General features: G+C 40.6%; 1 protein-coding gene across 1 annotated transcript in view; it reads right to left on the reverse strand.

The window, feature by feature from the left end:
- The window catches only part of eif4g2b (eukaryotic translation initiation factor 4, gamma 2b), a gene marked incomplete at its 5' end in the record, with an annotated part of 34,087 nt that extends 14,294 nt beyond the window's left edge, over positions 1-19,793 (reverse strand). The window contains one exon of the mRNA XM_079346807.1: positions 19,611-19,793. Within this exon, the coding sequence (XP_079202933.1) occupies positions 19,611-19,793 (183 nt within the window). The remainder of the gene's footprint in view (positions 1-19,610) is intronic.
- Between the last annotated feature and the right edge of the window lie 4,680 nt (positions 19,794-24,473).

The raw sequence follows: 24,473 nt of genomic DNA on the forward strand, positions 1-24,473 counted from the left end.
GGTCACGACCTCCTCCTCTCCACGCAGCCGGGAAAATAAGCGGGGACCTCTATCACCTTAGATGCCCCAAAACTCAGCCTGGCTCTTCCAACTAATCAATCCTCCACCTCTTCACTTTTTCCTCCTGCAGAGTTCACAGAAAACTTCTGCTCCAGCAAAATGTTGGGAGCGTGTGATCCTCATAACACTGTTAAATAGTGTAAACTATCTTATATGTTTAAGTCAGACTGATATGTCAGACTGTTTAATCAAGCCTGCTTACCTAATTTGGTAATACATTCAAACAAGGAAGAACAAAACAACTTTTCAGCTGTTTGGCACATGTCTCTAAAAGGTCATTTAGACTCTTTTAAATTCTTTGATTTAAACACAAATGAAAAATACTTAAATGCTTAGAATTCAAATGCAACATCAGCTGGATTGGCTGCTAATGGGTGTAATCAGCAGGTGGCTGCTGAAATGTAAATATCTCATTAAAGCTCCTTTACGGAGTTTTTAGCTGGCAGTGAAACAGATTGAAATCAATACTGATGCCATTACATGATGTGCAAAAGCAAACTGGACCATTTTTATAAATTTTACATGCCTATCACCCCATGCCGCGGGATAAGTGTCAAAACACTTTCAGGGTTTCAGCTCAGTTGGTAGACAGGCACCATCTCTCAATCCTGATGCTGTCTTCCCCCTTTATACAGTATCTGATTGATGGTGTCTATTAAAAGAACAGTTTGTAGATGAAGAACATAAATGGAGATTAAGGAAATTTGTTTTGCAGGCTTTCTTGTCACCTTTGTTTACCCTCTTTTCTTAAAGCAGCTAACGAAGAGTGATGAAGACATTTTAATTAAATGGTTATTTCACGATTTTAACGTCTGATGTTTAGCAAACAATGAAGACTGATCTGCTCATTTATTAAGAACAGATACTAACACTTATATTCACTTTTTGCAAATGGGCATGATGAACATACACTGTGTAGAAATGAAGATAAACTAAACGTTAAACAAAACCCTGTGTGCTCAAGGAGGGTTGAAGTCATGTTACTTTAGTTCATTGAAGTCTCCACAAGAGGGCAGACTGAGCCTGTAGTTGGGAATTCAACTCAAAGGTGTTTTAGGGAACGCTGCTCTATTCCAGCGTCCTCTCCAGGACTCATTATTACTGTACCTTCCCCTCCAACCACAAACTTTAAACCCCACAAACAATAGAAAACCTGTGTGCCAGCCATCCACAACACTTCTAACCTTGTTGTTCTCTCCAGCCTCCTTGTGTCTCTCTCTTCATCGCTGTCCTCCCATCCTTCAGGAAACCTTTCAGGTCTGCAGTGACCCGTCTTATTGCTTCTTGAGGATAAAGATCTCCGACCCAATTAGCTGTGTTTATTATACATCAGTCCACTGGCCCTCATCGAAACCACCAGCCAACACCTTTGTGCGTTTTTTACAAGTACAAAGTGATTACAGACTTAATTAGCTTGTTGTGTCATGATATCCCGAAAGGGGAAATGAAAAAGAAGTTAACCGAGGTCACGTCCACACCTTGAGTTCATTAAAGAACTTGAATCACCACCCACACTGTAACACCCATCAGTCAGAGTCAGCTTATTTTAGAACGGTTGTGAAAAAGCAGTCTATGCCGGAAATAAGTTGACTGTATAAGACAATGGTATTAAAAAGGGACCTTATATACATACAGTATATGAAATTACTTGGTTCAGTCTCAACCATATTGGATTTCTTCATGCGTGTGAGTCTTTAGACGTGCAGAGGAGTCATAACTGTTTACATGTCCGTCCTTATTAGTTATATCAGGGACATGAAAAGTGAGCGCTGGCATTGAACTCCAAAGTGAGAGAGAAAAAGTCGTCAAGCTGGAGGTGACAGAGATGTTCTGTATAGAGACGCTGACAAAGTCGACCAGGGAGGTGATACTCTTTCCTCTGCTTAAGAATCAAGCAGATGTACGCAAGCAAATCCTTTTTCTGCACCCTGTTGAAGAAAATCAGCCATTGTATAAAAAAAAAGGTTTCTGCTGCCATAAATAACTGTCTCTGACCGAGCTTATGATTTACTAAAAAACCTTGACCGTGTATGGATGATAAAAGTGTATAATTGGGGTTATCTCTTCAATTGAGAGTGAAGCCTTTCATACAGAGTAAGCCACAAGATGTCACTTTTATTTGTGTTTCTCTAAACAGGATTTCAAAGGAGTCTTTGAGAGAAGCAGGTACTGTCAAAACCCAGCCGCAGCTTCAAAAACAACAAGCAGTGTGACCTTTTCCCAAAGATGCATTTATCGCTCAGTGACAGCCACACAAGGCTATTTTATTCTTATTCTAAGTTTTTTTTTTTTTTTTTTGGTTAAAGGGCTGTCTGTGCTGCAAAGGTAAATGATGCATAAGGACGATCTGATAGTTTAAAAAGAGAGCAGAGTAAAAAATACAAATAATGAATTTTGTCATCAATGTTGTAGCAGCACAGAGAAATGTCTTTTTCAATTGAACTTAGTCCACTGAAATCCATTAAAGACCTTCAGTAACTCAACTTGTATCACAGCCGTTTCATTATATTGAGTTTACCGGCATAAACATTGACAAGGTGACAAGGTTATGCGCTGCGCACTTTTCCACATTGGCTATTTATGCCCAGCTCACCTTTAACCTGCCCTCTCTGTGGATTCAGCCTTGACCTTCAGAGAACACAGAAAATATGAATGAAACACTCCTTTTGCACCCCCAGGAGATGTGTGTGACCTTTTCTTACACATTTCAGAGCCTCTATTTATCCAGGGAAGGCTTCTCTCAGCATGCTGCATGCCACAAGCCCAACATTTACTTCTGAGAAAATGCCCGATACCCTCTGCATCCCAAATGCCCCGTGCCCACTGCATCCACACAGGTGAGAGAAAGATCTGCACAAATCATTTTAACATACCAGAAGAAAATGATAATTCACATCTCATTTTGTATTGAGGAGCGGTACACTGATCCCTAACCAATTTGAACAAAAACAATATTTCAAGGCCCTAAATGAAGGTTGATAGTAAGAAACTGTTCCGTTACATCTAGTTTCAAGATTCCACTTTTTCACAATGACATTCAATCATCATTCTTGGAGAATCCAATCATGGAGGAGGAGGAAGCAGCTCCATCTTTCACAAGCAGCAGTCTCCAGAGACCTTGCTGAAATACAATCTTATGACATGTATTTTAAGTCAAGGGTAAGACACGCTTCTGTTGTTTACTGCATGGGAGGGGTAAAAACAATCTCGAGCTCTGCTGTCACCCTCCGCCTACAACTTCACACCTCACATGTGTGCGGATAGTTAAAGGGTATTCTGGGAATTGTGGAACAGAAGTTTGGTGCACTATTTCTGAAAATGTTGGCATCCAAAGTTTATGATAAAAACAAAACTCGAGGATCACAGGCTAATTTGTAGTAGTCTTCGTAGCTGTGCTTACGAGTGTGAGTGCTGATTTTCACCGTTTTTTTCTCAGGCTGAATTGTCAATAAATCGCTGGACCTATTGCATCTGAACTTTGTAATGACGTTTGTTCTCAACGGAGAATGACCCCGACGCCACGAATAAAGTTGACATTTTTGTTTTTGTGGTATGCCAGGAAGAGTCTGCTGCTGTGAAGTGCATATGTATGTGCATACGTATCAAGAACAGTCTTTCTGATATATTTATCTGCCCACATTTTTTAACCATTTTTATTTATAATTTTTTGGAATTATTTAATCCAATTGGATGCACTAATTTACGAGGAGACAAGACCGGGTTGTACTTCTACAGAATTTAATTAGAGAAAAAAATAAACCAGAGAGGAATTAATGCTTTTAGACGCTCTGTTGCTCCTGAGAAGGAACAAAAGAACAAACGTCTCATAATTGTGCCATAAAACATTGTGTTAACTCGATCAAAACACTCCTGCCCTTTACCTAACATTACTGCCCCAGAACACTGACTGAACGTGAAGGCTGACAGTGATCCTGATACTCTGCTTAAGTAACCTTTAATAGCTCGTGTCAGCTAATTAGCACTCCCAATGCTTGGACGACGAAGCATTTCATGACATTATTGAACCAGCCACATCAAAAATTCACAAAACTGTCTGATCATTTGTACATTTATTCTGCTGTGGCGGACAGGAAGCATTATGACAGGATTTGAATAGGGTGTGATATGATACATGGCCCACAATCCAGTACTATAGCGATGCATTGACTCTGCGATAAATGAGATTAAAACCTCATCACGCTTCATTTCTAAACTTCTTGTCCCCTATATCGCCTCTCTTCTTCTTCCTCTTTAGCCATTAACTTCCTGTTTACATTACCCTCGGATGATGTGCCAAGATGGCGCCGAGGATGGTTGCCACGGTACTGCGCTCTCTCGAAGTTGTTGCGCTTTTCTTTTCTTCGAGCACAGTCTGCCGAAGTTAAATTCCTTGTGCGTTCAACATACCTGGCCAACAACACTGTGAGGAGTCATCCAGATTAGACATGGTGGGTTTACAATTGGCAGGGAAATCTGTTCAGAGGTCCAATTTCATGGATGGATGGATGGATGGATGGATGGATGGATGGATGGATGGATGGATGGATGGATGGATGGATGGATGGATGGATGGATGGATGGATGGATGGATGGATGGATGGATGGATGGATGGATGGATGGATGGATGGATGGATGGATGGATGGATAGATAGATAGATAGATAGATAGATAGATAGATAGATAGATAGATAGATAGATAGATAGATAGATAGATAGATAGATAGATAGATAGATAGATAGATAGATAGATAGATAGATAGATAGATAGTCCCACCCCTGTTCATGATATAGTTTGTGATTCAAGCAAGCAACCTTCCAAACATAAACCTCATATGTTGTCCTGAGCCAATCACTAAACTATCGTTCTGAAGTCACAGATATTAAAACAATGGACTGCACAAGCCTTTATTCCTTCCCCCTTTGTCCCCAGAGGGTTTTTATAAAACGTCTCCTATTCCCAGGCTGTCTGTCGAGCGGCTGATAAACTGCCGTACATGTGACCCTCTTCACATGCGAATCAATAATGCACTGTGATATCTTCTTTTTAATCTCTCCAGTCAATTACATTGTACCTGACAGGCTAATCTAAAACAAGGCATTACTGTTTGAGCGGCCTGTGGCAAAGGGTATCGCTAACCGTAGAACAAAAAAGGGCTTTTCTGGCTGCTGCTTGTATGAATTAGAGTGCAGAAAGTCAAACGACTTCATATCACATTTCAGACACCACCAGAGACGGCTGAGAAATAATTCAGTCTTCACTGTGAAATCGATATGAGACCATGTTTGCAAAACTTTCAGTCAATTTCTGCTTCATCACAAGCTGGTGATTTGTTTGGCAGACTTTTCCATAAACTTCTCTAAGTGGAACAATTGATCATTTGTCAGCTCCGTGTCGGAGTCAAGAAAGCCCTATTAGGGCCTAGACCAAATAAAGTTCAAGACAATTACTCCTTTCAAACTCCAAACAGAGTAGATTCACAAGCACGGATACATTTTCTCAGCCTTAATACGCACACCATTTGTTGGGTTTTTTTAAGCTAAACTTTTTCCTCTCATGGAATGAACTAAATCTCGTTTGTTTGTGTTTTCCTTTTCGCTGGGTTTCTCTCTGTCTTGGGAATGCAGGATTAAAATATTAGCACTTCCTATTCAAACTCTTCCCTCAAGAATCAATACATGCTCCATTATGTAAAAAAAATGTTCAAAGAAACCCGCTCCCAAGGGTGGGGTCGTTCTTTGTGAGTTTCTTGACTCGAGGATATACATATAACCCTCTGACAGAACCAAAGGCTGCCTTTGGATTGAAATCTTAAAAGGAGTTCACTTGAAGCTAAAGCCTTTTTTGTTCCTTTTCTTTTGCATGAAATAAAGCAGGCGATATTCCATTTGCATAGATTAATGTTAAGTATTCATGATGCATATGTTTGTGTGTGAATTCTAAAGAGTCGCTTGTGGGTGTTATTGGATTTGCGTTTTGTTTGTGCACACATGAAAATGTCCCTTTCCATACAGAATCTGCTGAGGGGCTGCAGTGGTCCGGTCCCTTGATGCTGGCAGTGGAACATATGGAAAAGTCTATTATTAACAGCCCACAGTGGGACTTATCTCTAAAAACAAAGAGTGCAAACAGTAAATCAGAAGAAGCCGGCCGGGTAAGACTGTGAGATTGATTGCCTCGCACCAATATATTCATTGAAAGCTTTTTCTGTGAGTGGACAAAATGAAGATTTGTGCTCCTTTCTTTGCTGTGGCTTTAAAACGGCTCCTCCCTGCTGACATTAAAAGAAAAAGAGCCTAACTGTGGACACAATAAACGCACAGTAAATCTTCTTTTATCCTTCAGCTTCTGTTAAGAAAAAAAAAATAGCGGCACCAAAATGGCCCTCAAACACACCATTACGCCGGACCTCCGCGGTGATTCTGCACGGTGCCAATTACCACGCCCCGTCATTTGTGCCATCCAAACAGTAATGGGCAGACCAACGCAAGAGAGGGCTAAAAAAGAAAAACATCAGTATGATTTCTCGCTGTATAAAAGAAGGGACCAGTGAGCGGGAAAGTGCCCTTGGTGCTAATTAAAACAGCTGGCTGCTACGGGCCGATCCCCTCCCTCATTAAAGCCTGCGGTCCACGAAGAAAGACACCGAAGCAGCAGTCAGAGGTTGGATCTGAGAAAATAAAAAAATAAAAAACCAAGGAGGCTTTGTGGGGGATGACATCCAAACTCAAATTAAGTTAATTTAAGGTTCTGCTGCAGGCCTGTCAAGTCCTCACAGCGTCAGGACTGTGGCAGACAAACGGCTAATAGGCAGGATGGCTCTGTGGAGGAAACACTGTGAGCCGCAGAGTGAGTGTCACACTCTTTGTGTGTCTCCGCTCGCTCTTCCCCTCACTGACACTAAACCTGCCTGACATTTTCTGGAAGGAAATTATAGTTAATTTGTTTGAGGTACAGCTTGTTTTTTGTTTTTTTTCTTCCAAGGGCTTCTGTAAAAGCTTTGATGGACAAATTGTGGCATTTATGGGTCCTAATGTGTGTCACCGTATATTCTCATTTGGAGAAACATTTGATTTGGTGAATTTTTTTTTTATACAATTACAGCAGCATAACGGATGAGGCATCAGAGACAGAAATCAACACATCCTCTTTAGATTTTGATTCAAAGGAGCCCTACACATGAAAATAGATTACTTGTTATCTTCCAAAGGATTGTTTTACATTCCAACACGTACATTAGAGGTGATTCCTCATTTCTGTAGACTTATGTTTAAAGTGCTTTAACCTTCCTGCATGTCACTTCCCTTGTTTCAGTTTAGTTGTCAGGGACCATGCACAAACAATAACATTAATCTCACAGAGAAAAGATGCTTCGTACCAGATTATAGCAGTTTGCTAATTTCCATCTGCAGTTCCCTGCTCTCTCTACTCCCCATCTCTGATCTATCCACCATCCTATCTCCAAAAATAAAGACATAACAAGCCCAACAATAAACCTTAAAAAATGTACTCAGATGCGGACCAAGGAACTGGACCAGTACCACTTGAAAACAGGTTTTTTGTTTACCGGAAGTGATAATGCAATCCGATAAAAGAATCAAACCAAAAAGCAATGCATTGTGGGTTGGGGTTTTGCCTGACATTTCAGAATAAACATGAATATTTATTGTACACTCCTTTTAAGAGTGATTTTTTGTTTTCATTTACAGACAATAATCTAGAAATATACCGTATATAATATATTTGTTCTAAGGCTGAGTTTTCCACTTATTTGCATTTGAATAAATGTCAGTGATATTTTGAGGCTCTGAAACAGGACCAGTAATTTCCTGTATTTATTACAACTCTCCCCGGGGTGTGTTGTTCAAAGTCATTATGAGAAATGCAGCAAACTCTGAGTCACAGTCGAGAAAGTAAAGAAAAAGGGAAATGTATACGGCACATTCTCACCTGTCGACGAATGCAGAAATATGATTTATAACAGTGAAGGACAGTTCAAGGATGGGTTTGGATTTTTTTTTTAATTCTCCACATCAGCAATAAATAATTCTTGCTTCCTGGTGATCGTACTCTGTTCAGATGCATTTTCCACCTTCAGTGCAAACCGACACTTGATTTGAGAAATGCAAATCAAGCGTTGGCAAACGTTTCTGACTTGTACTTCCTTCGTCTCTGTGGTCGTTCCTCCTGAAGAGAAGCCGTACCCGAGTGGCTGCTACATGGCTTTAATTAAGATGTGGAGCCACGATAGGAAATCTCTCGGAAAGTTTACAAACTGAGGCAACACGAAACAGTGATGTTTAATTTATGTCTTTGCCTTTCAACATTTAATGATGTCCTCAGATGTTCTTTAGGGGGGAAAACACACACATTTCCATGCAAATGAGACGACAAACACAAACAAGTGTAGCTAGTCTCGTGGATCAGCGCATATCACACAGAACCAGGCGCCCAGATTATTCCAACGTCTGAACAAATATGCCCTTCTCTTCTTTGTTGATCACATTTTTTGTTTAGTCTGTTGCCTTGTTTGTTCATGCAGAGAGTATTATTTGGTTCCGGCGGTTACCCCGTCCATATTTTCAGGCGGTAGCCAGTTTACCCCTCAAACAAAAACCTGTCTGCTGTGGAGGCTTAGAAAAATGAGCTGTAATTCAAATAAAATGAGACTAATGTGCAATTAATCTCCGACAACAACCAGAGGAGATTAAAACGTCTCTATTCAGCATGAAAAGGTGCGATGGGAGATTAGCTGTAAGTGGTACAATGACACACGGATTACTGCAGGGGGAGTCAGTGTCGTTAATTCTTGTTGACGATTAGGCGTGATTATCCGATGTCTGATAAGCAAGTGTTGATTTAGTTTTGCAATTGTTGACTCGAACGTCGCAGAACGTTGCAGAAAACGTTGCAGAAGCGTGCGCAACGTGTCGAGTTATTTGTGGTCGACGTCTGTAAACACCCCCTCAATAAAATCCTCCTGTCAACAAGTTTCTGCAAAACAGCTGTCAAAATGTTTCTCCTGCAGACAGAGCAACACACGCGCAGCATTTTCTGTCTTTCCAGTCGTTGGGGAGAAGCCTTTCAATCCTGCACCCACAAACCTGACACAATGACGGGAGCCAGCGTAATGGATTCCAGAGGGGTTTCGAGGAATGAAGTGTTGAATTCTGTTGATCATTACCGCGGAGGCTACCATGTGCTTGTTAGGTTTGTGCCAAACAAATTCAGTTTGTTTCTGAGTGACAGAAAATAATGAGAGAACTGCAACAACTCAAATATGAGTGCCTGACTGCAGACTGCAGCACAAAAAAAAAAAAAAGTGCAACATTTTTACTTCTCTCCTACAATCAAGCAATCATTTCATGAGTCAATATAAAGTACAAGATGAATTCATCTGTTGAGGGGAAATCTCACTGCATGTGTGAGGGCTTTGGAAGTTTAATTAGCTGTAAATTAGTGTGGCAAGTTGTGCAGCTCCAGCCTAATTATAATTATAATGGTGGAAACAATGATTTAGCCTTGCTTTATAATAGGGCCACTGACAAAGGAGCTAGCTGTTTGTTTGTCAGAAGATGGTGGAGACCAAAGCAGAGGTAAAGGGAGAGTCAGTCAGTGATCATCTTTTAAATAAATAAAGTCTAAGATTTAATAAAAATACATTTATTGATGAGGATTTAATTTTGGCAAAATGGATACTCATGCATTTTTTTCTGATACCAAGCGGGACGGCAGTAGCTCAGTCCGTAGGGACTTCGGTTGGGAACAGAAGGGTCGCCGGCTCAAGTCCCGAGGTACTGAACCCCCACCAGTTCACGGGGCGCCTCCAGTGAGGACAGCTGCCACACTCTGACATCTCTCCATTAATGCTTTCAATGTTTACCTATTCTTCAGGTGGATTGTTTTGGTAACAATTTAAAAACATGTATTGCCGTATGAATTTTGAATTGGATTACATTTCAGAGTCTAAAGCTTATTCTGATGTCCTGACTCTGTCAGATTAACGTCAGCTACGGGGCGCCGGAGGCCTCGTGGTTATGTCGTGCGCCACATGTGTAGAGGCAGCAGTCGTTGTCGTAGCGGCTGTGGGTTCACGTCGGGTCTTGGCCCTTTGCTGCATGCCGTCCCCCACTCTCTCCCCCCAACATTATTTCCTGTCTCTCTTCAGCTGTCTTGTCTAATAAACGAAATAATAATAATAAAAAAAATCTTTAAAAAAGAATCATCAGTTAGTCTTTCGGCTCATATATTCTACTGTGTGCACTGTAATGAATAAGATTTTGGTAATGATGCAGCGGGCAAATGGCATTATAATATATGCATAATTCATGCACAGGTGAACAAATGAATGATTATATTTTTTAGCATCAGAAGCCGCGTTGCTAAGGACAAACAACCTAAAAGCCCCACTGAACACATGGATGATAACTTTCACTCTTAATTCAACCATGATGGAAAAAAACAGCAGTATTAAAACTGCAGCTTCACCATTTTTTTCCACAACATCAGCATCCTGTCAGCTTTATCATCGCCCTGAGTGTTATCATGCTGTTTCCATACCATCAACACGACTGGCAACAAAACTGTAATCAAATTGCACCTGGCGAGTACATTCACTCGTCTGCTGTCTAAAGAAGCATCATGACTGTTGATGTGTTGGAATCATTAAATTCAAATTTTCCTGCCATGTGCTGCGAACCACACAAGCTCATTTGGAAGCCAGTCAGTGCTGGCTGCTGTTTGTTTTAATAGCTTATTATGATGGGGCATTCCTTAGTTAATGAGACATGGTGCACTATTGTGCTTCTTGTTCTGTCCTGATTTATCATGTGAGTAAGTTTGGGGGCGCGGGGGGGGGGGGGGGGGGGGTGTTGATCTGTCGTTAACCCTAGGCTGGTGCACACATCAGACTGCAAAACACAACATGTCTCTCCGGATCACAACAGTCACTGGACCTACTGTATCCAACTTGCCATAAGAATATACACTTTATACATAACAATGTGCAGAAACGTAGCACATGTGACATTTTAACCTCTATATTTCAGCTCGGGGATCTCGGGTTTGTTTGCCTTCAAAAGAACAGCGATTACCCCTGACTCCTATTGTCAACACCTGATTTTCATGGTATTTTCTTTTCCATCAACACACTGTGTTGTCAGTGCGACATGGCAGCCCTGCAGCAAAGTGTGCATCGCATCGCATCGCATGGGAGGTACATTCAGCCTCAAAGACGAGAACACGAACCTGAGCTCCTGCTGAGCTCGAGCACAACAAATAAGGAGTGATGTGTTTGGAGGAAAGACGGCAGGAGAGGTGACAAAGGTTGGCAACTCTGAAGGCAGACGACGGCTCTGTCTGTGTCAACTATGAGCCTAATGTCAGCGTCGTTTCAGGGAAAGGTCAGGAAGTCACAACCTGCACAGGAAAAACAGACAAAACATAAATCACAAGAGTTAAGCAGGAACATCTGGCAAACATTTTTTAAAAACCTGTTTACAAAGTAGGACACGAATACACATGATGGCTATAACATGTTGATGAATTTAACAATGACATTCATTTTCCAGGATGTAAGGAAAAGCCTTTATAGCAAATTCTGAATAGGTGTGTCACCTTTGATAAATGTATTCCACAAGTATAATCTGGAAATGAATTATGACTACACATGCAAATGAGCTTGTGTGCTAATACCAGCATATTTACTTAGACGTGTGAATTGCTGTTAAATTGAATGATGTTCACTTTCCTAATTCAATAAATTTAACATAGATAGGATTCAGTGTTGGCAATGTTACAATTGCTGGATAGACTAGTCCTCAGGGCATCTTTAAGTCAATATGGTTATCATTAAAAGGAGACACATTACTTACAATCCTTCTCTAATGTCTGTCAATAACAAATGCTACTCTCGATGTTTTCTCAAGTCTGGATTTTCCTTTTATAATTACTCGCAGCAGTTGCAGGGCACTTTGTGAGCGGTTTAGTGTTTGGTAAAAACGATGTAAGTGTGTCTTCTGAGTGAAACTTTTGTCTCTGAGCGTGTATGAAAACAAGGTGGTGCAGAAATTGAGTCTCCAGGGAGCAGATGAACTCTCCGCTGCTGGCAGCTGATGTCTCACTGAGAGATGGACTGTCGACTTTTTATTGCACAAACTATTAAATGGAAGGCCATGCCAACCTAAATCTACAGTGTGACTGTCAATTGCAACAAGAACACCCTTAACTTTAGCTACCAAGGTTTAACCCAGCAGAGGTCACACAGACGGCTGAGATCCCCAATATAAAACTCCTCATTAAACAACTAAGGCAGCAAACACAGTCCTGAGAGAAGTTTCCAGAAGGTTGTTCACCATGCAGATGGTGGGTGACTTTCACCAAAGCCTTAACAAATGGAAGGAGTAAATGAAGTAGACAGTTTCTCCGGACCGGAACATCCAGAAGGTTCTGCAAACTGGGAGGAAAAAGGATTTACAATGAGTTTCACTAGCCAAAGGACATAATGACACATGAAAAAGTGTCCTGCAGCTGCTAACTTTGTTGTTAGGAAAAAAACCCTACAGACCTAATATAAGTCAGACAAACGTCCCTCTCCCTCTGGGCATGTGTGCACCACAGATCTATTGTTATTTGTTTACTGTTGGTTCACAGCACATGTCCTAAAACAGACACTGATCCATATTTCACTGAGGAGAAACGAGAAAAGGCAAACACAAGCTTCAGAATCTGCCTCCTGCTGCTGTTTGCATGATTCCTATTGCATGATTATGAACTTTTTCAAACAAAGGAATCACACTGAGTAAGGCAGTCTGGCAATTAATCAGGATTTCAATTAACAAAGTGAAAATGTTTGCATTATCACTGCCGCTCCGGATAAAGCCGGGGAGCAAATGAAATGAGGATCAGCAGTTGGATGTGCATCAGATGGAATGCTAATGGACGACGATAATTACACTCCTACAAGCTGTACATCGAACAAACGTGTGTTTATGTGAAGGGAACAAAAGAAGAAAGCAGGGAAGAAATCTGTTTTCCTTTATATCACAAAACAACCATTGAGTCCAAAGACCTTCTGCTGGGACAAATTTCCATCATAAACATGTGTTGTAATTAATACATTATATTTATTCATTTGTCAGAGTTTGCCACTTAAAATAAAGGCATTTTAATTCTACACAAATCCTCCAGTGTGCCTTGGATTGGTTTGAAAAGACAGTTGCAGTTTGTGGTTTTAGCTTGACTTCATCCTGCTACCCCTTCACATGAAATGATAGAAAACCTATATTAGCCAAAGAGCCCCTGTATGTGATTACTACAATACAAACACCCTGCAGCACTTCCACTCCTATTTCTAAAAATTCAGCTGTGAACTTTTTTTTTTTAAAGATATGTTTTCTACTTGAGTTATATAAAACCCTTCTGCACTGCATGTGTGCATCACAATGGAGCTGTTTGTTGATTCAGCCGATATATAAGATTTTTATGGTGAGCATGGCTCTCAGACATTTATATTAGCCTCTGTGATCAATAGAGAGTTTTAGCTTTATTACAATCAATACAACCAAAACAAATGTTCATTAGATCTCATGATACATGAGACCCAGAAACAATAGCTTATTGATTCTCACAGCAGTTTTATATTAGACATCTTCATGTTGAACCCTTGTAGCTTTCACAAACCAATATAAATTAGCAAAGTTATTACACAATATTCATTGCCCATATTTTCCTCTCAGAGCTATGTTCAAGTCTCAAGGTATTCTTATTGATTACAGCAACGCTTGAAAAACTGCATTTGATAAATTGCCGCCCATGCCTGCAACCTGCATCAAAGCTTAAAACAGCTGACAACAAAACTGGAAGGCATAACAATGAGGGTTAAAAGGCTAAGTGGGGAGGTTTCTCTGCAGCAGACTGCTGGTTGACCACGTTGTTGTGCAGATCCAGCCTGCCTGCACCAGCCAATCGATGCGAGCGGATACAAACGATGAGGGAGCACAGTCCAAGGGGAGAGAAGTTGAATCACATGGTCTCCGATCGATACTCAGCAGTGCATTTCACCTCGGTTAAGACACTCGCCCACCACGGTCTGGAACACTCACCAGCTTCAAAGGCCACAGATTTGTGGAGCTTTTTTTACCTCCTTTACAAATTAAACATTTAACTCCATTGACATGTTGAGATGTATTTCTGCCTGTGTTTCTCGGCATACATCTCCCTCACAGGAAAGATAAATGATCACATCAGGAGCTGTGATCATCCAAATTTGAGTATTTTTTAAAGAGACAGGGCCACAAGTGACGATGTTATCCTCGGAGAAACTAATCAATAGAGAAATCACACACCCAGCCAGGAGGGCTTTACTGCCAGGACACTTATTGATGCTTTTATAGATGTGAACATAAACCACCCCTCAGCTCCTTCTGGCCCCCCTTAGGATTCAAAACCAAAAAAAAAAGAAATTTAAACACTAACGAGAACATGTATTTCTTAGCTAAATGTGTTTGATTTTCTCCTTCACTTTGGAACCACTGCTCATTCAATACTGACACATTTTGCAAAAAAAACTAAACAAACTCCCCAACCAAGTTTAGTTCTGCTCAGCCTCTTCATTTGTCCTTCATCTGAGAGCAGAGTCCAGGTTTATCGACACAGAGAAGTTTGAGAGCTGTTTGTGAGGAGGTGGGTGTGGGTGTAGAGAAGCATGCCGAGAGGTGCACTCACGAAAAAAAAAAACAGAAGGCAAACAACAGATACACTTTTATACTTGAGCTTTTGATGTGGCTTAATGTTTTATTTCAACGCCAATTATTAAAGAAAAAAAAGAGGCGGACGAGAAGAATCAATGCATCTTGAATAAAAATCAACCAATCTTTCACTCACATTAACACAAAGCACATCTCAGCGTTACATAAAACAGTAATGCACTAAGCCCATCTAACCCTACATTGTACAGACAAAAGCATACAGATGAGCTCGTCTGAGTGCTTTTTCTTCAGAGTAATGTTGATCCAAGGCTGCTATTGAGGGTTTTGTTTCCAATGAGAGAGAAGAGCAGCAAATTCACATCTACCGTTTTATTAGGAATGTTAAACCATCACTTTATGGTGCATAGTTCAGGTTTATCAAAGTGTACATGCATAGCAGCCGATACACTGTGATGATGAAGGAGAGCAAAAAGGATTATTCAGACTGCTAGTATTGAGGCTAATGTGTGGAAACAAACCACTGGTGGTCCATGAACACAATGCCATAGTACGTATAAACTTTCTATACCAAGTAAAAGCTCTGTCAAACTGTGATTGGGAAAAATTTTGTATCAAACATTTCATCTGTTCCCATGCCTGCTTTTGTTCTTGCCAAATTGAACTGGACTGTTTGACAGATAGGGAAAACCAGGACAGGTCTGAAAGTGTACTGGTTAGTTAATTAACAATGTATAAATTACAGCATGTTCATAATTAGCAGTGTTGAGGGTGTTAAAGTATGTCCACACCAGCACGGGACAATAGTGAGCGTCAGCAACAAAACCAAACAGCTTTATTTTGATAGTTTCCTACCGGGGTGTCCTTACAGCCGAAGAGCAATACCACACAAAGCTGCACGATGTGGCGCCTGTTTTATACTCTCCTTTCTGTCACTCGCACATGGATGAGGAACAAGAGAGAAGCTCCTTACTGTAGATTAAAATATGTGCAGGCGCCTGGAGCAACTTATTGTGAGCTGTGTTAACACTCTACCAAAATCAAGTTAACTGTAATGTATTCTATCGTGCCTAGCAGCTGGCCTACTCTCTGCAGGAGGCAGATAAAGTCACTTAAAGGCAGAGTTGATAATTTTTAAAAACTAGCATGATTTTGGAAGTAGCAGTCCCTCAGTGCTCCGTCTTCACCCACCCCCTCCCCTCCCCTCTGTGCTCCCTCAAAAGCCACACCCCTCGCTTTCATGAACTAGCGCCATTGATCCAGAAGCGGACCTCAGCTCATGCTGTGAGTGTGGGCTTTTGCATGCATAGGGTAAGGAACAAGCAGAGAGAAAGGGAGGCATGATTGGTTCATCAACTGTCTTTGTTCCTTTTTCAAAACACATTATTATTATTAATTAATGTCTGTCAGGATCTAAAGAGAATTTCAATCAAAGTCTTGAAAAGTGTATCTGGAGAAAATAACCATCCATGCCTTTAACTACTGGCATCAATTTGATATTTGTAACCAGACATGGGTCAGCTAATTGCTGCAACAGAAAACAAAGAAAGGCAGGTTGGGCCGAACTGTTGCCTCAGTTGTTTCAGTTTTCTTTCTGCTGGTCCAGCCTTTGTGCTTCAAGAGTTATTTTCGCTTTGGCACCAACATCCTTCAATATCCGGAAGATGGGAAGCCCTCAACCTGCTATAATCCCAACACCTTCTCCAGTGGCTCAAAGATTCCTGTTGGCCTCGTCAACTCTGTGTCTGCTCAGAGGCAGAGCATAATTTGGATGCTAAATTAATTGCACCACAGGGTGTGACTCTAATTAAAGCTTTGAAGGCGGTACAGCTCTTGTATGTGGGGAATTTATCAGAGTGGAGGGTAATTGCCTCTGGGCATCTGAACCCTTTGCATTCAACAATAACCCTCACAGTTGGGCTGTACTGCTACTTTCATGTGACTACTAGCTACACCTGCTCCCACGTCATCCAGGTTTGACCTGATTCCATTAGGTAAATGATAAGTCATACACAACTCATTATACAAGTATTCTACAAATATCTGCCAAAAGCCTACTCTCAACGGTCAGCAGTGTCCTGCAGGCAAAATATGAAGAACTCATTGATAAACTGCTTCTTACAACTGGGGCTTGGCCTCATAACCTCTTATTCTGAGGTGGTACTTTCAAACCTCAACTGATCTCCAAAAAAAAAAAAATAAGATCTCCAAAAAAATAAAAAATAAAAATAAAGTTACTTTTGATAAGACCATTGTAAACATTACTCCTTATATAATATCAATGGATTAGAAGTTAATGACCTGCTTTGGGTTTCTATCAACTTCACGAATTTCAGTGGTTTTACGTTTGTAAAACACTATATATCAACAGATCACAATACAATTCCCTATTCGAGCAGTGTTTGGAGAACCAACCAAATCTATCATACATAGAGCTATAGAAAAATATGTCACTGAATTTACCATATACCTGTTGAAAACTTTAAGCATCTGCTTAACCAAGGTTAACCCTTAAAATGGAAATACTTGATATTTTAATATTGAACAGTACACTATAAACTTCAACCAAAAGGAAAAAAAGCCTGAAAAATTAGGCATGCATTATTGCTTTCACCTGCAATCTTTCAAATGACCAACAATTGTTACAAAGAGAAGAGTGATACATGTAGGTTTATAAGGTAGGTAGGTAGGTAGGTAGGTAGGTAGGTAGGTAGGTAGGTAGGTAGGTAGGTAGGTAGGTAGGTAGGTAGGTAGGTAGGTAGGTAATATGGCCACTTCTGGCCCCAATATAGCAAGATGGTTACAGCCTGAAAGCTGAGGTTTAAAATTGTTGTCCATATACAAGTGGGTGACATCAAGGTTGATTGGTCAATCTTTTATACATTCCCAGTCTGACTGTTAAGTGTCCGCCTGTTGCACGGCTGAAAAACTCAAAGGCATAGTGGGGGTCACAGAAATAACCAGAGAAACTGAGTCACCAAAATCATGTAAATGAATGCCGCAACATAACTTGATGAGTGAGAGTATGAGTCAGACAGGAAAACTCTTAATATACACTTAAAAAAAAGAAAAGGGGGCAAGAATATTCCTAATTTGCCTCCCACAAAGCCTCGCTCCCTCCTGCCTGTCCCGTTAAAGCAATTTGTAGAGCCAGATTGCCTCTGTGCAGTATGACAGCGAGAAGTGGCTGTTTATCAGACGAGCTGGTATTTAACTTTGTAGGACACATTCGTATTGATTGGGCTTTGTAATTTTCTCCTGAGTAGATTGAGCTGCTGGTTGCTTGCTGGCATGCATTAAAATTAACAGGATATGCCTCCAGCATGCATGAATAAGACCATAGTGAAGAGAAGCCTGCATGATTCTCACAGTCATTTATAGAATCTATAGATTTATAAAATGGTAACTTTTGCAAATAATAAACAGTACATGGCAAAACATGCTGGGGTGGAATTAAGTGTCCCTCTTTGTTAGCACTGTTGAGGGACATTGGCACTTATAGAAACTGTTCCTTCCAACTTTTTTGGTACCCTGCTGCTGGGTTGTAAAGTGTACCAATAAAACCCTGACGGGTAGATCTATACAAACTGCAGTTCTTTGATTGGTTTCAATAATCTTTGCTTCCTGTGCAATGGATTCAGAGAGAGTAATTTCAAGGCTTTTTATGCCACTATTTTTGCAAATAGTGTCAGTGTGTAGCATCGCCCCATGGACAACCTCAGAAATGCAGACCTTCCTCTGAATCATCAGTCACCCTAGTTGACTGTGATTTAGTAATGTGCTGTGCTTGGCTGTGTAAATGCAAGCATCACATCATAAACATCAAGGTTTACTGTACCAAACCTGACTGCTCGGTGGAAAGGGGCCTTTATAAGTGGAATGCAATCCTATACAGTAAAATAATTTTTGTTTGTTTCACGTTTGAATGAAAACAGACACATTTGCTGCTGACTTAGCGCAGCAGGTAAAAGTTGATGAAGTTGATTATTGCAACAAATGCTCTAAAAGTACCAGGAGTATGTAGAGTAACTATCAATCTCATGCTTTGAGTTCCTTTAAGCACTTTGAATCCACTGTCTCAAAAAGACGACTGATTAGGTCCATTAAAACTTGAATTTCCCTCGGGATCAATAAAGTATCTCTATCTATCTATCTATCTATCTATCTATCTATCTATCTATCTATCTATCTATCTATCTATCTATCTATCTATCTATCTATCTATCTATCTATCTATCTATCTATCTATCTATCTATCTATCTATCTATCTATCTATCTATCTATCTATCTATCTATCTATCTATCTATCTATCTATCTATCTATCTATCTTAAAAGAGCGAGATAACGGTGAGAACTGACCTCTTGGCTCTTGAGTTCTTCTTCCCTCCAAGTCTTCTCTCTTCTTGCAGACTTGTGTATTCTGACTGTGAGGAGGTGGAGTACAAACAGACCTCTTGAAATCCACCTCTTGACATAAACCGGTGAGTGTTTCACCTTGGCCGGGGCCGTCAGGCGAGCGATAACAGTTGTTTTATTGTCTGTTCCACATAAAAGTTGGAAACTCAGGGAAATGTATACAGTAGTTTCATTGAGATGATAATTCATGGTTGCTATGTATGATATATTTGTGACGTGTCCTACATTTCTAACACACATTACCTCAACCACCACCATCTCCATAACCACAACCACCATAACCACCACCAATCACCACAACAAAAACGACAATCACCACAACCAACCCCAGCTCTATCAACACCTTAGCCACCACCACCAAAACCACAACCACCACCATCTCCATAACCACAACCACCACCACCAATCACCACAACAAAAACAACTACCATCTCCTCTTCCGCCACCATCACCACAACCAGCACCACCATCACCACAACCAGCACCACCATCACCACAACCAGCACCAGCACCATCATCACCTCAACCATCACCACAACCAGCACCACCATCACCACAACCAGCACCACCATCACCACAACCAGCACCAGCACCATCATCACCTCAACCATCACCACAACCACATCAACAACAATTTAGTAGTTTAGATAATAGAATTTCTAATAATGATAATACACTGATTTTAATATTTATAGCAGTTGTAATCAGGTGGATCAACAGCAGAAAGCTGTCTACAGCAATGAACCAGAGGAATCTACGACCCAATGGAGCTCAGGAACTCCTGGGACTGTACGGTTAGCATTTTAAACAGTCTGTGATTAAAGTCCAAACCTCGCTCATCTGGGGCGAGGTTTTAGTTTCAGAAAATGTTTTTATTCTCAATATTTTCGACAGCACCTTCTAGCAGGACGGCAGCACTTGAATTTGTTTGAAAAACAATTGTAATTTCAGTGAAATACTTTGCTGTGGAATGCTTTGCCTGATTTATAGAAATAAAAGAGACCTCCTTGGTGGACTGGGAGAGGATGCACAGCTTATATTTTTTGACAGCAGTTCATGTTGTTAGTGACAGTTTACTTTTGCTCCCTGCAGAGTTCAACTTGTCAATTATATATGCTCGTCGCAGTTCACTGCCTCTTTCCAGGTAATTTCCATTTGAGTGGAGTTGTGATTACCATCCACGGCAAAGCGAGAGGAAGTCTTGATGAACACGCAGGGCTCCCTGCTGAGAATCATTATCTTCATCTCCGCCGTTGTGCCAAAGGTCAAACTTTTTTTTATACATGCCCACATAGACACACATTTAATGAGTATTTTACTTAGTCAAATTGTTATTCATACTTTCATGGAAATGTTTTTTAATAACTTTTAAGCTTTAATAAGACCAATTATATATATTTAACAAAACAAATATTCAGTTCAGTTTCTTACCATGTGTAGTGTAAGAACACATTGGAAAGCACGTGCAATATGATAACACATTTTTCATTATCATAAAAGAAATATTTTTCAACAGTGAGATGAATGGATATGTGAATAAACTGATCTGTTCTGATCTGTCAAGCTATCACAATCTTTTCTCTTCTTGATGTCAAATTGACATGTTTTATCTATTAAACAGATTTTAACTTTTGAAAAAAAAAGGAACCCTCCCTCCTTTTATAAGCAAATATCAAACTAATTTATCTTCACTCTCAGTATGTTTAAATGATGATCTGTTTAATTCAGCTACACTTGAGGCTCGATTGGGCCATTTCATTGGAATACTGTCCTCCTCCCAGTGTACATGCACTGGGGAAGAATTGATTTGTTGACAGAAAAATGGCAGACTCTGCTATTATAGTTGAGGATGTGCAGCCTTTCAGCTAGTTACCTTCTTCAGGTTGACATTGCTCCACATGAATGCAGTTTAACGTCTGGGTCTATAATCCTAGCTGGGGAACTGTCAAGCATGCGCAGAACGCCTAAAGTCCAGTTTGGGTCCAAATAAGGTAAATACATTCAGTTCAACTTTATTTGTCAATTCAATGCACATCCAAGGGGTTATTAATCTCCAAGAACATGCAGTAGGTCTGTTAGTCCGAATTACAGAAATTCAATTTAGTACCATTTCAACATATTTATATGCTATTAATGCCAGATAAATAACCTTTTCCTAACTGCATATGAACTGCATGTAAACATAGATGTACTTTTCAGACTTTTTTCCCTTTTTATTTGATAGGTGCGCTGTTGTGTCACAGCAATGATGTTCGTAGTTTCAGATCAGTGTCTTACTGTGAGGAGTTTGCATTTTGTTTGCTTGAACAACTCATGAATATTTAATTCCTTACTGCGTTAAAATGTTATCCTGTTAGGCTAGGACTTTTTTTTTTCTTTTTTAAAAATGTTTTCTTATTCCTGTGGAGAAGCTTTCAAAAAGCCTACCAGGCATTTATTAGGAATTTGCATTCATAATCACCCTCTTTGCACCATTGCTGTAACTGCTTCAGTGGTTTCAGAAAAGGTGTTAAACTACTCGGTTCCCTTAGAGACCCTGAAAGACAAGAAAACTGACAAAATATATACAGACGTTTCCTCGGGAGGAGGGCAGAATGCAAATCACCCTGATTATTTTGCTTTTATCTCCAAATGGTTTACAAAAAGTAACAAGGATCAGTTATATTGAATGATCTTCTTCAAAAGTGTCGTCTTAGTTTAACACTTTAATGAGTGGGAGAAAAGTTTTACAAGCTACTTAAACTCAAACTAAACCTCCAAATTATGTTTTGCATGTTTGCCTATCTTCTCCTACTTTGTCTGTATGATAAGCTAACCACGAAGGAGGGAATGTAGTGGATGGATGTGAACAGGATTGCAAAAATAATGAGTGAGCATATGTGGAGGAGGGCATGTGACAGCATGAATGACATACCGGTACTATAAAATAAAACCAGCGTGCAGAAAAAAGTCTTCCTTACTGCTCTTTCTCTAGAGCTACATTTCTCAAAAACAATTTTTGCAAAAACTCTAGCTACATTTTTTTTTTCAGGAAAATGAGAAAGACATACACAAGACAGAGAAGGCTTAATGGAGATTAAAGCAGCAGATGTGATCGCAGTTTTAAGGGAAAGACGAAACACAGAGAAGAGTACTGTTTTTGTGGATGCATTTTTGTTATATGGGGCATTTTATAGCAGTAAGGTAAATGAGAAGGAAGGCCAGGATATTGCTCAATCTGTTGGTACCTGCACTCGATCATCCTCTGGCTCTCAGCGTCTAACAAGGGATATGAGTTCTGCTTCCACAAAGCAGGTTACAGGAATCCCAGAGGTCCCTGCAATGCTGGGGTGGTCCCTGGTGTAAAAGTGTGTGCAGGGATGTGTGTGTTTATACCATGTGTGTGAATGCGAGTGTGTTTGTGTACGTGCATGTACCTCACTGCGTAGTTAGGTGTGTATCAGCGGTTCAGGACGGAATAGAAAACTCCACTAATAGCCCTGTCGTCTCTGCAGGCTCTCTTCCAGGCTCGGCCGACCTTGAGCGAGGGGGGGGGGGTCTTATAAAGATGACATGCCCAGGCTTTCTACTCGCGCTTGGCCCCGAAGTTTGGAGAAATATCACGTAAACCCTTCCATTAATCATGCAACTCCTGGGTCATTAAGCAGCTCAAATCGCCTGCTGCAACATCTACCTTTACAGTCATGCCATCTCCCCATAATAGCCAGGAGCTGTGACATTGCTCTTTAATAACAACCGTACACACGCTTCTTCCACACACAAACACGCCCTCCCTGCTGCCCCCCGCTCCTTCCAGACCAGCACTCTTTGGGAGTCGGTAACTCTGCTCGTTCTGCACGAGTGGCGTGCTGCTAATGCGGAGAGACGTGTGTAAATCAGAAGATAATGAAAAGTACGGCGGCCTGGACCAGCTCCGTGTGTTAATACCTCTGCTCTCTTCACTGGAGGCAAGAGCCAAGACAGATGTGATTTCATGAGGCACAGAGCAGTTTGCCTCCATTCATTGGTAATGATAAGCGAGGCACTTTATGGCATGATGGGAAATCTGTTGATGCAGAGCGACAGTCGGAGCACCGTTGAAACTGGGCCACACGCTGGGACTTGTTGTTCTTTCCTCTCAAACGTCACCAGGATCAGAAAAGTGAATTTATCAGAGCGTTACATCCAAATTTTAGCTTGAATATTTTCAGCCACTTAAAAAGCTACCACCAATGTTTAAGAATGTATTTCACTCTGTTTTATTTTACATCTCACATTGCATGCAAGCATAGGGATGTCAATAAATTTAGAGTCATTTGATTACTCCCCCATGTCTGTCTATACATTATGCAACGTTTAAAACTGCAGCACAAGTCTTTTTAAACTCTGCTGTTTATATCTTCCTTCCACATTTTAATTCTTCTCTCTTCTTCACATTTTTAGAGTGAACTCACACACTTCTTTAATCTAAGGAAGCTGCTTCCGCACAGTCGCAACCCCGTATCTGCTCTCTGCACGGCGCTGCCTGCTTCACCCCTCCTTTCAGTTAGTCTCCCCGTTTTCACAGCACATGAGCGGCGAGAGGAGGAAGCTTCTTGTCAACGATGAGAAGAAAAAAAAAACGATGGGAGAGAAAGTTGTTTTGAATGGCATTGGAAGTTATTGCATGCAACAGGAGTAGATGTATGGATGTGCTTGATGTTTGCATGTACAGTACCTCAGTGTGTGTGTGTGTGTGTGTGTGTGTGTGTGTAGGTGTGTGTCACGAGAGGAGAGATCAATGAAAGGCGGCCTTATTAAAGGATCCCAGAGGATGTTAAAATAATCAAAATCTAAAGCCCATGACATTTTGTCATACGTGTGTTCATCAGAGTTTAATTAACTGGTGAGTTTTTTTTGTCTGAGATGAATTCATTTAAATGAACACGTTACTTTGACAGCCCTACCTGCTGTTTGTGGATCAAACCTGAGAGGAATAAGCTCTCGTGTCTACGAGTTAAAAATGTTTTAAAAAACCTCGTCGGAATCAAATGAAGAATCCAAATCCTCTTTGTTCACCAGGTTTGCTCAAACAGGAATTCATAGTTTTGAGCCCGAGAATTTGCTTTGCTGTTTCCTCGATCGCAACTTTCACCGATGCCTTTCGACAAAGACATCTTCCCCCAGCATGTGAAATGTCACATTTTATCCTTTCAGTTCGTCAATCACACATTTGGAGTGAATTTAACACCAAAATCTCTCACAGAATTTCAGTTTTATTCCCATGAAGGAATTTTGCATGACTGTTTTATGTACAATTACACAAAATACGT

Source organism: Symphodus melops, assembly GCF_947650265.1.
Source record: "Symphodus melops genome assembly, chromosome: 6".
Classification (NCBI taxonomy): domain Eukaryota; kingdom Metazoa; phylum Chordata; class Actinopteri; order Labriformes; family Labridae; genus Symphodus; species Symphodus melops.